The sequence below is a fragment of the Physcomitrium patens genome, chromosome 10, assembly GCF_059467195.1.
Source record: "Physcomitrium patens ecotype Gransden chromosome 10, ASM5946719v1, whole genome shotgun sequence".
Classification (NCBI taxonomy): Eukaryota; Viridiplantae; Streptophyta; class Bryopsida; order Funariales; family Funariaceae; genus Physcomitrium; species Physcomitrium patens.
In genome coordinates, this window is record NC_143419.1 from 1,317,490 (window position 1) to 1,335,202 (window position 17,713).

The 17,713-nt window shown below is 36.9% G+C and overlaps 1 protein-coding gene across 8 annotated transcripts; it reads left to right on the plus strand.

Annotated features, from left to right (window-relative positions):
- The first annotated feature begins 269 nt into the window (after nucleotides 1-269).
- Nucleotides 270-7,777, plus strand: LOC112288085 (receptor-like serine/threonine-protein kinase ALE2). 8 transcript variants are annotated; one of them, XM_090253978.1, is made up of 10 exons: nucleotides 270-523; nucleotides 1,283-1,863; nucleotides 2,492-3,120; nucleotides 3,333-3,632; nucleotides 3,923-3,982; nucleotides 4,164-4,535; nucleotides 4,680-5,000; nucleotides 5,383-5,763; nucleotides 5,880-6,123; nucleotides 6,457-7,777. In XM_090253978.1, exons 3-10 carry the CDS (start codon nucleotides 3,042-3,044, stop codon nucleotides 7,175-7,177), a joined length of 2,478 nt encoding a protein of 825 aa, XP_090110104.1. In that variant the 5' UTR covers nucleotides 270-523; nucleotides 1,283-1,863; nucleotides 2,492-3,041; the 3' UTR covers nucleotides 7,178-7,777. The 8 variants fall into 8 exon arrangements, with proteins under 8 accessions (XP_090110104.1, XP_024387693.1, XP_024387698.1 ...); XM_024531925.3 differs by having other exon boundaries at nucleotides 286-523; nucleotides 1,541-1,863; XM_024531930.3 differs by having other exon boundaries at nucleotides 286-523; nucleotides 1,545-1,863.
- Nucleotides 7,778-17,713: the final 9,936 nt, after the last annotated feature.

The window sequence follows — 17,713 nt, forward strand, 5'->3', positions numbered from 1 at the left end:
TCCATCTCTGCTGAAGTTCCATGCTGTGCAGATTCTGATGGATGAATAAAACCGTGGATTTTGAGGGTGGGTCCCTAAACAAAGCCAATTTGTGTAATATCAATGGAACGTAAATGGAGGCTAAGCCTGATACAGTTAGGGAGCCACATGGGCGCCCTAATCCGGCACAGAACGAGGGGCCCCATTGCCAAAAGGGGCCGGGCGATATCAACAACCCACTCCTTTACAGGTGGCTCCAAAATTTGAAGGCTCCATTTAGAACGCCTAGGGATCCAAAAACGCCTCGAGGGGAACACTGCTCCGGGAACTCGCAAACAGCCCGTTCCCCGCTGCTTGCCTACAAGCAGCCCGGCCCGACCCCACAGTGCCTGTGGCGGCAGTGCAGAAGTTGGATGGCGATGGCGATGACAGGGAATAACGAATTCGAGCTTTGTTGTATCGGGGACGGTGGATTTGCGGAGACTGAGAGTGGGATGATTGTCGCAATGCCGCCGAATCGACAGATAGTATCGCTGTACTGTTGGTAAGCTGTACTTGCCAATAATGCTCCGCTTTCTTCTCTGGCATTTCTTGAAACTGAAATATTGCGTGCTTCCGCATTCTGATTTTTTTTTTTTTTTTTTTTTTTTTTTCTCTCGTCATTTCTACGGATTGGATCGTGATGCGGATACATTTTCCAGAGTCGAGACAGGCTAAGACCTAGTTACGTATGTTGCAGTGAGGGATATCTAGGGAGAAAGCAGAGATTTCGATTCCGGATTGTCGTTGATCATAGTGGAGGGGGTGGGGTCTGTTGGAGGAGGCAATTCGTGAATGTAGCCATTGATTTTTGCTCCAATGAAGGAGCCGGTGTTTGCGCTGAGAGTGTCCCTTGGTTCGTGATTGTGGTGATTGTTGGAAGGTAGGAGAGGTTTCGCAATGTAGCGCATGACCATTGAGAAGATGGTGATATGAGAGAGATGTATGGAGTATCTCGAGACGCGTAGTTTGAGGAATTGCTAATGCTGTTTAAGGTCTTAGTTGGTGTGATGATTTTTTGGTGGGGAGACGAGCGAAGGAAGCTGCATTTTCGTTGATATTGTGAGCAGAGAGTCTTTCGGCCAGTAAGTTGTGCCTTGGATTTGATTTGGGAAGGAGGTTGCGCTTTTTAAGTCTTTTTTCAAAGCGCCCTTGTTGCATTTGCTTCGGGTGCGGGACGAGAGTAGGAGAGCATCATATTCGAGTGCCGATACCAGCGTCTGTTTCTAGCACAATTCATCGACCAATTCTTGTTATGTGCAAGGTTTATCACTGGTGAGAGCGTTGGGCTTGGTTCGTGCCTACTATGGTGTCGCATGTGAGGACATACTTGCGTAGAATTCTCTCTACGAGCATAACTAGACAGTTATGCACTATTTATAGATTATGATTTATACCGAACCCTACGATACATTCCTTGATGATTTCGCACTACTCAATGCATTGCTCGTTGGAGACTAGGATATCCTCGTGTGAAATGCGCTTCAGTAAACGACAGGTGTACGGCCCTGTGTTTGCGCAGGCAGATCTATTGTCGGTCACTCTTACTTAACAACCCCCCTGCATTGCTTCACGTGGAGATAGTTACAGCAGCAACGGGCATCTTTGGCGTGTTCTTTGGATTGCATTAATATGGAGAAATATCCAGGCGATCAACGAGACAGTTTTTACGCTCTTACGCATCTTGAAAAGGATCGACCCTGAAGAGAAACAGTGCATTGTAGCTAAGGTTACTTAGTCTACACGATTACAGGCATGGAGGGCGCATGAGGCTCTTGGTACTCTGAAATAATGGTCCTTGCATTTCGTCCGCTTACCACCCTTGTCTTCGGTACTGTTCACCAGGTATTCATTTGCAGCCGAATGGAGTTTTCCTTGAGATTTCCTAGATAGCCAAATGTGTTGCAAGATAATCTCGAAACTTCATCGTCAAATGTCTGAAGGGTGCAGCATGCCACTTGCCTTATAATCGGCGTACATTTATGCCTTGGGTTGGGATCTAATGATTTGAATGGGGCTCCGATACAGTAGTGTTTGTGAAGACTACAATTTTCACCTAATATATATATATATATATATATATATATATTTTTTTTCCTTCTACTTCTTCTGGAGGGAGTACGATGTCCCTAACCAGTATCGTGGTTAGATTTCCTTCAAAGGTGCAGTGAAATTTCCTTATATATATATTTGCATCATCTCTTGAATGTAGGCGTTCTCGTAGTAAACTCTTTAATTTAGATTCGAATCCAAGATATCTGTGAGGTGACGAATGCTAGTGTCTGGAACGTGAACTTGGAGATTGTGGCGCACTTACCTGTCAGCTCAATACTCTTTATTTTATTTATTTTTATCGTCGACCTTCTTCACGGTTTACACCTTGTTTCGAATTCACTAACCGAACTTCTTTGGTTTGAGCTTCATTTTATTTTACAGTTGTAATTTCTTGATGGAACGTAATTTTTTTGCACAGTTAACGAAGTGAACAAGCTACACATGTAAATCGGGCTATCCTGCAGCTGGAAGGTTCGAACAATGAGAGTCTTCCAGCACCAGTTTCTCATGCGGCGATGTGGACCTGAAGAAAATAGGATTTGTTGGGCTTGGAATTGGCACTCCGATCAACTCATCCCTTGCAGTATTGTACTTCGACGTGGAGGCGTTAACATTGCAGGGTTGTGTGAGATGCATAGCTGTATGATACATGAACACAGGAGCCAGCGGAATGAAGGACCTACGCATATTAAGTTTTGGCAATGAATGAAAGGTCGCCGATGCAGGAAGGACCGTTTTGGTTTGCAAGGAGTGAAGTCGAAAGCCTTTCAAGCATTTGATCAGTTTATGTTGGTATTCATTAAGTTTTTGGAGTGGCTCGGGAGTCTTTCATCTAGACGTCTGCAGATTGTATGAGTATGGTGTCATTCCTAGCTCAGATAAAAATTCCGTCGAGGAAAACAGGGTAATTGTAGTAGCCTCTAGCGGGCTACTCTCAACGGTATTCATGTGTTTAAGCGTTTGTCACAATGCGCAGCAACCACTGCTGGATTGCAGAGTTGCTGAGTGTGTTATTGTTGGCAGCAACTCTTCCAAGCCTTGCTTATGGTAAGTATGTGTTTCCTTGAGTTTATTTTCATCTCACCTATTGATATCCGTCTTAGTGAATTGTTCCTGATCTGCAGCTAAAGCAAAACTTTTTTCAAGTGGATTGTTATCGGGATCTTATGCTTCATATCAAAATTTAGTCTATTTTTTTGTCTGTCTTCTCAAAGTTTTATTTCTCAAGCACGTTTTCCATTTTTGGACCTGTGGTGTAGACACACGGGAAGAAATTACTGCATGCCGCAACAATTTACATTGTAAGAATCTGGAGAGCTTGGCACTGGTGGTACCTTCTCGCAGAGGTTTATTGACCCTAGGACACCCCTCCTTGGTTCATTTTGCACGAAGACCTTTACCTTTTCCTACATCTACAGTAACCTATGGGAAAACGTCTTCTGATGAATCCATCTCTTTAAAAGATGCGTCGGGTCCATCTGCACCTCTGGTTGTGTCTGCAACAGATGCCCCACCTGATAGTAGTCTCAACAATACACTTCGAGAAGCTCCTTCAGCAGGTGATCCTCTAGTATTCGAATATATATATATATATATATATATATATATATGTTTGGATTATGAAAGACAAACATGTTCTTTCTAGTGTCCAGCTTGAATTTTTCTACTTTGCTTCATCAGATAATTTCTCTCCTTCTATTCTTATTTGCTTTTACTTTTTGGTTGTTGAGGTGCTACCGCTTTATTTCTGAAGTTTGGGTTGATCAAGGGTCTTTTTCTCGCGACGACGTCTTTAATTTTTAGTTTTTCTCATCTTTTCATTCCTGACTATTCTACACTCTATTTGTAGCGCCGCCTCCTCTTGAACCTGGCAGTCCTTCGCCATCTTTAAACTTCACTCCTCCAGCAGGTGAAGCACCTGGACTACGATTTGCTTTTGAATCGATGTCCTCCTTATCATTTGTTTCTCTTTGTATTGTATCATCACTTGTTTTTCAGAATGTCTTGGGATTCATAGCTTTTGAACTGCAGGCCTTATCTGGAAGACACATCTCAACACAAAGTTCTGATAGTTTGTGTTGATTTTACAGACTGCCGCCAAGCTTGCCCAGATGGCTACACTTACACGCTGCCAGGCGCACCTTCGTGTAGCTGTGTCATCCCTATGCGCGCACAATTTCAGTTGGGAATCAAGCTGGAAAAGCTTTTTCCCTTGGTGGCTGAGCTAGCCAAGGAGCTCGCGAGTGGACTCTTCTTACAAACTAGCCAAGTCCGTATTTTAGGGGCTAATTCTGTTGAACCTGACCAGGACAAGACTATCGTGAGTGCTGAGTTTGTTCCTCTGGATACGAAGTTCGATAATACTACAGCTCATCTTCTTGCCACACGTTTGTGGGGTGGTGAAGTTCCACTGAACGAGACGCCATTTGGAATCTACTCTGTTATTTATATCACTTACCCAGGTAACCAGCCACTCTGAATTCAGTCTACGTAATATTGGAAACTTAGATCCTGAAGAAGTCATTCACAGGTTTTAGGTCTTAATCTCATGCTAACTCCTTATGAGCAGTTATTTTTCCTCTTGGCCTGATTCTTGTGTCGTGTAGGACTTTCTCCTCCTCCACCCGCCCAGTTCCCTGGAAATGTTCCACCGCCAGGTCCTGCCAACCAGCTTCCATCTGGAGTGAACCCAAATAGCAAAAACCAGAAGCTCAGTTCAGGACTGATCGCTGTGATTGCTTTGTCTTCGGTTATGGGTGTGTTGCTATTTATTGGCTTTATGTGGCTCATACTCCTACGCCGCAGTCTGAAAGAGAAAACTCCACCTTTGGTTGTTGGTCCTCAACATTCTTATTTCAATCAAAAACCTGAAGGTGTGCAACCGATCCAACTGAGAATGAATGCTTATTTCAACTCTAAACCTGAAGGTGTGCACCTGTTCCATCGAAATGAAGTATGTATGGAGTTTTAAGAAAATGCCATAGTGTTGTTTCTTGTACATTCGTTATTGGTCTCTTGACAGTTAGCTAACTTTTTCCGCTCCTCATTCTTTTTTTGTTCTTGCTCCGTCACTTTGAATAAAGCCTACTACTACGTTTCCTACTGACATTCCCAAGGGTTTCTGGACTTTCTTACCATCATTCCTGATCAATCTAGTTTGTTTGGGTAGTTGTTTGGTCAACGTTTTTTTTCATAATATGGCCAAAGAAAAGCTCTTAGTTATAACGGTTTGTGGATATTCTCTGCACTCACATTGCTGGCTTCCATCTTTGTCAAATCTGATGTCCTGAGCGCTTTGTGTCGTTGCAGGGTCATTATTATCCGGAAGTCTGGCAAGCTCTGCAACAATTTCTTACGGATCTAGCATGGCAAACTATATGGGTACTGCGAAGACGTTCACTTTAGCAGAATTAGAAAGAGCAACCGATAATTTCAGACCTGATAATGTAGTCGGCGAAGGGGGCTTCGGACGAGTTTACCAAGGGGTGCTGGACAGTGGTATTCAAGTGGCTGTCAAGGTGCTGACAAGGGATGACCATCAGGTTGGTCGTGAGTTTATTGCGGAGGTAGAAATGCTGAGCAGATTACACCATCGCAACCTTGTGAGGCTAATTGGCATCTGCACTGAGGAAATACGATGTTTGGTTTATGAGCTTATTACAAATGGCAGTGTGGAATCTCATTTACATGGTATGTACCTGAAAATAGAGACCACTTTTGTGTACTTCTTTAAATCGCACGTCACTTGTGAAGATATGGCGGTGAACTATGGCTGATTTAATCATATTTTCTCTTGTAATCCTCAGGTCTAGAAAAATATACTGCTCCCCTCAACTGGGATGCACGTGTCAAAATTGCTTTAGGAGCTGCTCGTGGTCTAGCATATCTACATGAAGATTCTCAACCTCGGGTGATTCACAGAGACTTTAAAGGAAGCAATATTTTACTTGAGGACGATTACACTCCAAAAGTATCCGACTTTGGTTTAGCTAAATCTGCAACTGATGGAGGAAAGGAGCATATTTCTACTCGAGTAATGGGCACGTTTGGGTAAGCTGAATCCACTGTCTACTACGTTTCTATACCATTTTAAGATATATTGACAAGATCGCATATGTTAGCTTGTTCCAAACTTGTGTTTACATTGTAGCAGAAACCTCCTCGCTAGTGGATGGGATTCTCTTGGTCAAGTTTCTGAAAACAATCGTTTTTTCCGAGAATTCCATGCAACCAGGTGACTGAGACAGGGTTTAGTTGTAAACATGGATTTCTGAAGTAGACCGTTCTTTTACATTGGACCACATCTAGAACTACCACATTAATCAGAATGTCAGGACTTAGCCTTGGTTTCTGCACTGACCTATTGGTTGATTCAAACTGCAGGTACGTTGCCCCTGAGTACGCAATGACAGGACATCTTCTTGTTAAGAGCGACGTTTACAGTTATGGAGTGGTACTTCTTGAGCTCCTCTCGGGACGGAAACCCGTTGACATGTCTCAGCCACCTGGGCAAGAAAATCTAGTTACTTGGGCACGTCCACTCCTTACAAGCAAGGATGGACTACGACAGCTTGTGGATCCTTGTCTCAAAGACAACTTTCCATTTGACCACTTTGCTAAGGTTGCCGCGATAGCGTCCATGTGTGTACAACCCGAAGTATCTCATCGACCATTCATGGGTGAGGTTGTGCAGGCCCTGAAATTTGTCTACAATGAAACAGAAGTCATAGATGATGGGCGTGCTAATCGAATATCCTCAACAGCTTCTGACTTGGTCGAAACGCAAAACACACAGTTTCTGGGCGACTCCTCCTTTATTAGTGTTGATTACGACTCAGGACCCTTGGAGACTTTGGAACTTGAACAGCGGAAGCGGATGCCTTTTTCTGCTTCAACTGCTGCAAGTGCCTCTGGAGGCTTCTTTCGACAACTCTCAGATTCATTCAGACGCTACAGTGTTTCGGCTCCACCGAAGGCTTCTTCGTTGCCAAGAACTCCATGGTATGCGTTGGGGAGTTCAAAGCCTGCAGGAAGCATGAGTGAGGCTAGAGCAGCTAGGTTCTTAGATCCTCAACGCAGGAGATTTTACGGATTTTGGCATTAGTTCTTCAAGGTTTGTCTTGGAAACAACGCATTTCACAGTGAACTAGTGCTTGGCTCTCAAGGCGTAAGCTTGTATATTAAAATATCATGAGCTCTCATAGAAGACTCGAATCACATGGTTGCCACGATTCTGAGTCATCGCCCCCTGTTCTATCTTCCCCCAACGTGGCACAACTGCATATACACCATGAGACATCATTGAAGTGCTTTTAAGCTCTATGGGTTCCTCAAATCGCAAGAATGTTGCGTCTATCCCATGTCATTTAGCTGACGGATATTATCATTGGCATAATGGCAAGGCTAGATGGGTTTGCGCTGGAAAGTGGTATGTATCAACTGGTTTGCAATTGTTCTGGGAAAAGATTCAAGCGCGTATATTGTCACCTACTTAGAGGATAGAGCGACTGTATTAAAGCAGTGCAGTTGTAACCCCGGCTTGATGGTCTCAGGGGTATAGAGGTTGTGTAAACAGCATGTTGTTTTTTTCAGAGCTGGTCGCGGACCCGGAGGATAGACGGGCTCGATCCTTCATTGGTACGACTTGCTCTTTGTATGGTTTGCCAGCTAATATAGTTTTAGGGTTGGCTATTGGCATTTCGCATTTCGCATCTTTCACACAATGTTGGTCATAAAATTTTGTGGACATTTTGCTAGGAACCTTTTTTTTTCTTTAGCTGGTGTACTTAATTCTATTAAAAGCCGTGGGCTTCATATTTCTTAGATAGTTCTGTTTCTATTTCGTTGTGTATTAGCTTTTGAGATTCAATTTCTTGCTTGCTAGAATGGAAGGTTGCAAGGATTTTCGAAACAAATCATCTACTTTTTCTCCTCAAATTCATCAGTATACCGTTTAGCTCATTTACTTCTGATTCGGTCTGTCAATATCTTGCAGCAAAGTTATGTTTGTCACCAATCAGACAGCTGCTCTTGCGTCAAATATTTCTGTAATTATTATTGCCATTGTTATGATCATGTTTGTCTCATCAACTTACACCATTCCTCTCCAAGATTCCTTTCTCCTGCATGATATTTTATGCTAATCCAGTGCTAGGTGCTATTGCAGATAAGGTAAACGGCTGAAGGGCTGCAATCTCGACGAGATTCTACTTACAAGTACGAGGACGTTTTTTATTTTATTTTATTTTTTCACAAAATAGGATATATTTAATGAAAGAGTGAAGTTATATTGTCTCTTAAGTCCTTCCATCCTACACCTATGGGCAGACTAAAGAGCATTTAAGTCTATAGTTAACATAAATATATTTAATTAAATAACTATTTTTTTAATACTATAAGGCCATATGGAAGAATTCTTGTTTGCCACTAATTTATTATATATATATATATAAATAATAAATTAGCAAAGCCAATGGTTTAACCACTATGTACTAGTGGTTAAACCATTGGCTTTGCCAATTCAAGTATATTTTTAGTAGCCAATCAAAAAAATAAAAATAAAAACACAATACACCAATCAGTGCTTCTTACTGCAATTAAAAAAACCAAAAAACAGTGTCATGTCATTCATGTCAACTATGTGAGGATTGAGTTCATTTGTGTTGCTGCAATTATTGCCGTCACCAATCCAACCCATCCCATCCCAGCCAAGCTTGTCTCATCTTTTTATTCGAATAATTGAGTAACTTGGCAATAATTGGATTAAATCCATAACTAGATTTTACCACCCCATTGCCATAGCCAATGGGATTTTTTGATATTCTAGCAAAATGTAGGCTGGTCATTATATATATATATATATATATATATATACTATTTTATAATACATTTTAAGCCATCCACAATTTGTCCCAATATTTAAGTAAAATATTGTAGTTGTTTGGTTTACAATTTTTTTTTTTTTTCTTTGTAACTTTCTACATCATTTTGCTGCACTTTAGTAGGTTGTTCCATGTTTGGCTCTAAATTTGTAAGTTATTCTATATAACATCTTCAAATTAAAAGAATTATATTGAATTTGTATTGTTTAGATGCAAATTTCTTTTAAGAGAATCTATATAGTATCGAAATGTTTAAAATTGAGGCAATTTGCAAACAAAGATACTTAATTGTCAAATAAATGTTTTCTATAAATTAAGTTGTTTTATATTTAATACTAATTTTTATATTAATAATATAGGCCAAACACATATATATTTTGATTAAGTATAATTTTAAAATATTTATAGAATTATTTTGGTTTTTTAAGATATGCATAAAATACAATTAGAGAATATGTTTTGATTTTGTTTTGCTCTCTTTACATTTACAACCACACCTTGGTGCCAAATTAAGCATATGACCATTCTTTCTTTTTTGATTTTTGATTTATACCATATGATTTTTTTAATTAAATAAGATGTTTGGTAATAACATATTGGCCTATTTTAAGACTTGAAAATTTTACTTATTATGCTTAAAATAAAAAAAAATTCTACCAAATTTTATATTATATGTCAAAAATTTAGATCTTATTTTCTAATAGTATTTAAGAAAGTCAAAGCATACTTCATTTATTGGTACATAAAATACTTTGAGTAATTCTTTTAGTTTATAAGAATTATTTTTGTTTTTGAAATAACTTTGACTACTTTGATACAACTTTTAATTAATTAGAATAGTTTAATAATTCAACCATGATTTTTTTATTTTTATGGACTTAAATAGCAATAAATCATAATATAACAACTTTTGAAGTTTTTCTACTTGATATAATTTTATTTTTATATATTTATAAATGATATAATAAGAATTTTTTGGATTTTACTTGAGAGATTTAGAATTAAAAAAAATTGAAGTATGGTCATGAATTTTTTTAAATAATCCAATCTAATCATTTGCTAGTAGAACTAGAATACGATTTACAAATAGACCTTGTTAATATAATAGATATCTATAGATTATATTTTTATTTTTTAAAACTTTTTTTTTTGGATTATATTTATTTCTTGTTTTCATTGAATCTTTGAGGCATAAGGTGGATTCATCAAAAATATCTCATACTTTACATATGTCTTTGGATTGTATTTTTTTACTTGCATAAAATTAATGTATATATTTATAAAAATAAAAAATAAAAAATCCTACTATAATAGTTTACTCTATATTTTATAAAATAAATTTAAAAGTCTTAAATATTACAAATTGGACCCTACCTTTCATTTGTAATTAGATACAAGAAGCCATTAAGAGTTTGGTCTTATTTTTTAAATGCCATCGGTTGAACTACAATGAACATCCATATTTCTTCGAATAATTACATAGATAATATGAACAAGAAGAAGTAGATAAAAGTAAATAAATTTGATGATTTCTTATAAAAGAACCTTTTAGAAGATTTATGGACGTGGCTTTGCTTTTATACATGTCTATATATGATTAGTAGGTTAAAAACTTAGCCAACAAGTTAGACGTGTGGCACACATACAAGAAGCTTATCTTATAAGTTAGACACTTATTAGAGTTCCTATAGAATGTTACTATGTAGCTTTTACTTAAATACTATATATAGATATAAGAGTCAAGCCTTCCTCACTCTTATTATTATTATTTCTTTTTTGCTTCTAGTCTACTTTCAAGAATTTTTAGTGTCTTAGTCTTTGGCAATAGCCATTCCAATTTTTTCTTGAATATATATATATATATATATATATATTTTTTTTTCTTTGAAAAATATCTCACATATTTATTTAAATTCTTCAAGTTCTTGTCCTTCACAAATTGATAAGAATACACTTACAATATTAGAACTTGGTCTTTTCTTGATTAAAAGTAGACTATTTTTTTATTTTATTTTTTTTCTTGATAAGACACAAGCATATTAGAAGTTGTGAATTACCTACTTCTAAAATAATATTATTTTTAGTATTTTTTTGTTCTTAAGTCCTCTCTTCTACTTATCTTAAGTGATATTAAACATCTACTTTTTTATTATGTTATTATCGCAAAGCTTATCATAATCAAGAATTTATTGGTCTAAATGCAATAACAAATGACACAGTTAATACTTGCAATACACCAATTCAATTTACCACCTTAAGGAGCAGAAAGATTGACAAGAAGTGAAGATTTAGAGATGATTGGAGCTTCATTAACATCTGTACGAAATCATGTTACTTTTTTTATAATACAATATTTTTTTTAGTATTAAAAACTAAGAATTATCTTCTTTAAGAAGTTTAATAGCATAAGATTAAAGTTTCAAGGATTCATCAATTAAGTATAACTAGTGATTGAATTTCAACTTGAAAGATATTCAATTCCAAGATCACAAGTTAAATTTATTGAAATATTATTTTCAAGTTTTATTTTTATCATGATTTTTATCTTTTTTGAATAATATTATTTAATAATAGATAATTAGAGGTTTTTTTAATAAAATTTTGATCTAAGCATAAAAAATATAATATAATTTATTTAATAATCAATATGATTTATATTTTATAACAAAAATATGAATCAATAATGTTAAATGATTTACGATTTTGACAACTTACAATTGATATCTAATATGATGATATTGCATTTAATAAAAAAAAAAACTATAGATTATAATATGAGGTAAAAAAATTGATGTTGAATTTATTTCACCTTCAAACTTTGAATTAAGTAATTGACTTTGCTATAAAGTATGACAATTAGCTTTTTGAATTTTGACTTGAGAGACACACAAGTATGCTTCAATGTTTCTATAATTCAAAAGCAACACTAAAATCTTTTCAACATATACATTTAAAATTACACAACATACAAACTAATACAATATGTTTTAATCTCTTATTGAGCAAGAAAAGACTTGCCATTAACATAAAAGATTCTGCTTATATTATAGAAAATCTAAGAATAATATTCAATATTGTCTAAAAAAACAATATAATTACAAAATCATAAGTATAATTGTTATAAAAGACAATATATTGGAAAACAAGTTTGTCCAACCATAATAGAGATTGTGTGATTGGAATCTTTTACAACACCTGGTGAAGGTATTATTATTTTTATAACCTTCTTTTTGTTTTACAATAGAATTTTTTTAGAACCTAAAAATTACAAAGCTTCTACCTTGTTTTATTTAAAAACCTTAGCTTCTTTTTAGATGAAGAATTTGTTAAAAGACATAGAATACTTTTAGTAAAGAGAACTAAAGATATACATGTAAAATTCATAAATGGTCGTCTATTGTCTTCTAGAAATGTTATCTATTAAACCTTTTGTATAGATATATTAACAAATTATTATAATAGCTTCATAATATTCAATATAATTATAATTTTCTTTAATTTAATTATTTTAAGCTTATTGTGGCTAAAAAATATAATCCTTAAATAAATTAAATTTTTCATAGTATTCACATTTTCCACAATACAATTAAGATTTTTTTTAACTAAGTAAAAAGTTATAAGTCTAGTATAACCAAACCTTTATTTGTAGATGCAAGAACTTTCTTGCATGTTATAAAACAAAATCACTTTATATTATTTATGCCATATCCATTTCTAATGGTAAAAAGACTTCAAATGACATTTCAATCCTTTATCAAGTTTATCAAGGTGTTTTGAAAAAAAGAATGTCAATACTCTTTCAAAATATTGTTTCTATGATTGTTCAATCGACTTTCAAGAGAAAGCTCAAGTACCATTTGAATCGATCTATAATTTATTGCAATATGAATTGAAAAAATTCAAGGAATATATTGATGAGAATTTGACTAAGAATTTCATACATCATTTAAAATCTTCAATAGAAACTTCTATTTTATTTTTTAAAAAAATAATAGATTATTGCATATGTATGTAGATTATTAAAGGCTCAACAACATTACCATCAAGCATAAGTATCTATTATCTTTAATAGTAAGACTTTTTGATTAATTGAATTAAATCAAGATTTATACAAAAATAGATTTACAATGAATATATAATTTGGTATGCATAAAAGAAAGAGATGAATGGAAGATTGTATTTTGAACCAAATATGAATAATTTGAATATAATGTCATATCTTTTGGACTCACAAATATGCCAATTTCTTTTCAATATGTAATTCATGAATTCTTTTGAAATTTTTTACATGATTTTGTTATCTATTATCTAATTGATATTTTTATATATTCTATAAATTTTATGCTTATTGACTATTATAAAAACTAAAAGATGCATGACTATATGCTAAGATGAAAAAGTGTGTAATTCACATTACTTCTTAGGATACATCATTTCAAATGATGGTCTTATGATGAATATTTAAAAAGTTCGAACTCTCATGTATTTGAAGATTCCGAGAGCATTAAAAAGATACAAATATTTTTGAAAATTTCCAATTACTATTAAATTTTTATTAATAACTCTTTTCAAGTTGCTCCACTTATATATTCAACTTATAAAAAAAAAATTTTGAATAGAATAAAGAAATTCAAGAAGCATTTGAAGCTTTAAAGTCAATTTTTATTTTTTGTACCAATTTTGTATTGTGTCAACTTCTCCAAGATATTTTTTTTATAGAAATAAATGCATCAAACTTTACTTTATGTATAGTATTGTCACAAATGGGAGAAATAATTAACTTTACCTTGTTATTTCTCACTCAAGAAAATTTTCAAGAACAAAGTTCAATTACAAGATGTACAACAAAGAACTTTTTGTCACGGACCATAAATACAAACAAGAAATCTAAACAAGAAGTTCAAGAAGAAATGACAAGAACTAGATTATCAGATGAGTACAAGAGTAACGCCAGGAGAATTGAGCTAGAGCTTCAAGAGATGCGTTGTCGAGACTGAAGAACTCTTCAGCCTCGACTCCTATATATACTACTAGCCTATGGTTCTAAGGAAGCGCATCAAGAAGCTTCCCAAGAACTATGAAGCTTCTCGAGCAACTACCCAAGAACTAGGAAGCTTCTCAAGTAACTTCCTAGAATCTATTAGAATATTCTAAGAATCTTCTAGAGCCTTCTAAAGGAATCTTCAAAGAATCTTTAGGGAATCTTTGAAGAATATTCTAAGAGAATATTCAAAGAATCTTCTGGAAGTTTCTAAAGACTTCTTTCTAGAAGGTTCTAGAAACTTGTCTCTAGAAAGGTCTAAGGACTATGTCCCTAACATCACCTCCTTCTTTAGCTTCGAGGTCTCCGAGAAGCAATGTTATCGTCAGTCAATACCAACGCAAGAAAATGAAGATCTGTCGCATAACCTCTGCTATGAACTCCAATTGTTGTTCACGAGGCAAGTGATTCAATGGTCCTTGAAGCCAACGGTAGTGGCCCACGCCTTCAACTTCTGACCAAGCATGAACCTCCGTGTCTTCATTGTGAAATTGTCTTGCAAACACTCCTTCTAGCTGACCATTGTAGGCAGGCTCGACCTCAAATACAATCACCAGCGATCTGTTGCTCGGAATCCTTCGACGTCGTCGTGGTGCAGGCGGTTCTTCATCTCGCGGTCGTCTTCGTGAACTAGTTGCTTGAGATGACATGACAAGTGTAGTATCTTGGCTATCCATATTCAAAGGCTAAAACAATAAGAACAAACTTGGGCTACTAACAAAGTTCTACGCTATCTTGGAGAGAATGACTACATCAACTATGGATTTTGGTGGTGCTCTCTCCTCTTTTCTGTTTTTTGGATGAGCAAGCTTCAGTAAGAAGCTATCGTCGAACCGGCTTGGGTTTCTCAGGATATCGTCGATGAAACTCCTGTACCTTTTGCGGCGCATTCACGAGATTTTCGGCCGGCTCCCATGTTCGTTCATTAATATCGTAACCGCTCCAATGCACAAAATATTCTAATTTACCCCGTCTTTGCCGTGAATCCAGGACCTTTTCCACCTCGTATTCTTCGTGGTTCTCTATTTCTATGCTAGATGGTGGACATTGTACTCTTCCAGGAAAAGACGATTCTCGATAAGGCTCCAACAAAGAAACATGAAAGACAGGATGTACCTTCATAATAGCTGGTAACTCCAGACAATACGCTACAGGATTGATCTGCTTCTGGATAACAAATGGTCCCAATCTCCGATAGTCCAATTTGTCACATGGCCGCTTGGTCTTAATATTTCGTCGAAGCAGCCAAACTTTGTCTCCAATCGTGAATTTAGGTGCCTGATTCCGAAATTTATCCGCGGACGCCTTGTAAGATTCTTGGGCAGTTTGCAATTGAAGCTTCAATGTAGTTTGAAGCTGCGAAAGCTCCTTCACCAATCCTTCAGCTGCCGGATTGTTAATCGTTGACGAACTCCATAAGTCCAGCTTCGGATGGTATCCATAATTGAAAAAGAATGGCGTTTGTTGAGTTGACGCATGAAGGGTGTTGTTATATGCGAACTCGGCTAGCGGTAGATATGCGGCCCAATCATCTTGTTGATAGTTGATGGTGCAACGTAAATATTGCTCTAAAACTTGATTCACCCATTCTGTTTGGCCGCCCGTTTGAGGATGAAATGCCGAAGAAAGCTTGATATCCACCTTCAATATTTCAAAAAGAGATTTCCAAAACTTTGACACAAACTGGGTTCCTCGATCCGATACGATATCATCTGGTAGACCATGATATCGATACACATTATCAAGAAAGAGTCTTGCTGTGTCTTCGCTTGACGATGTCTTCTTGCAAGAGACAAAATGCGCCATCTTTGTAAGCCGGTCTACGACAACAAAAATGCTGTCAAATGAATTCGATGGTGGTAGATCCGTAATAAAGTCCATGGAAACCGAAGACCATGGTCGGCGCGGAATAGGCAATGGCTGTAGAAGTCCATAAGGCCGATGTCGAGGGTTTTTGGATCTTGAACAAATGTCACAAGATACAACAAAATCTTTCACATCCTTCCACATTTGAGGCCACCAGAAATCTTGAGAAATAAGTTCCAAGGTCTTATTGAATCCGAAATGTCCTGCAGCTGGAAAGTCATGACGAGATTGAAGAACTCGGAGTCGTGTTGGCCCTTTTGGGATATACAACCGCTCTTCGAAATATACTAGATCTCCTTCCATCTTGAATTTATCATCACTAGCATGTTGCTTGATATCAAGGGCTAGAGAATCTTCAATGGTTGCGGCCCGTACCTGATCGAGGAAGTCAACATCAATTGGTACAATAGCTGCGTTGAGCCGAAATTTCTCTGGCTTCAACAATGTCGAGCACTGTTGATCAAATGCTGCATCTCCAGCCTTTGGTGCGAGATATGATCTCCTTGATAATGCATCGGACAACCCTTGTTGCTTCCCAGGCCGATAAGTAATAACAAAGTCGAACCTGGATAGCGACATACTCCACCGAGCTTGACGCCGATTCAAAACCCGAGTCGACATAAAATACTCCAAATTCTTGTGATCTGTATATACGGTCACTGGATGTGTAGTTCCTTCGAGAAAGTGGCGCCACTCTTGAAAAGAATCTACTATAGCAAGGAGTTCCTTATCGTGGATCTCATAGTTGATCTCAGCAGCAGAGAATTTTCGAGAATAGAACACAATTGGATGGAACTTCTCATCTATGCCCATCTGTGAAAGTACAGCTCCCAAAGCAAAATCCGAAGCATCTATCTCCAAATAAAAGGCCTTTGTAAAGTCCGGATGTACCAAGATTGGAGCTGTAGTAAATACCATCTTCAAATCTTGAAATGCTTTTTCTGCGATAGGTCCCCATTCGAGCTTGTCCTTGCACGTTAACTGAGTGAGGAGGGCAGCAACTTGAAAATAATTCTTGATGAAGATCCGATAGTAGTTAGCAAATCCAAGAAAACATTGTACGTCCCTAACCGTCTTCGGAACTTCTCAAGACATGATTGCTTCCACCTTCTTTGGATCCATCTTCAAGCCTTCCATAGTCGCGATGAATCCCAAAAACTCCATCTCAGTTTGGTGAAATAAGCACTTCTCCAATTTGGCATAGAGTCCTCGCTCCCGTAGTTTTTTGAGTACCAGACGAACGTGCTTCTCATGTTCTTCCTCGTTCTTAGAAAATATCAAAATATCATCTAGATAGATGACAACAAAATCGTCTAGATGCTCTCGAAAGATGTCATTCATCATGTGTTGAAAGACCGCTGGAGCATTAGTAAGACCAAATGGCATGACATTGTATTCAAAATGGCCATACCTTGTTCGGAAAGCTGTCTTCCATTCATCTCCTTCCTTGATTTGCACAAGGTTGTAAGCTCCCCTTAGGTCAATCTTTGTAAAGATCCTTGCACGCCCAAGTTGTTCTAGAAGACCAGAGATCAAAGGCAGTGGGTAGCGATTCTTTTTTGTCACCTTGTTGAGACCTCGATAGTCCACGCACATCCGTAGTGAGCCATCCTTCTTCTTCACAAATAAGATTGGTGCCCCAGCTGGCGACTTCGAATGACGGATGAAGTTCTTGGCTAGATTCTCATCAATGTACTTCGGCAACTCAGTCAATTTCGTCTGCGACAAATCGTAGATTGGTCCAAAAGGTGGTTGTGCTCCTTCTTGCAATTCAATGGCACAGTCATAGGGTCGATGCTCTGGCAGCATATCAGCATTCTTCTTTTCAAAGACATCTTTGAATTCTTCATAC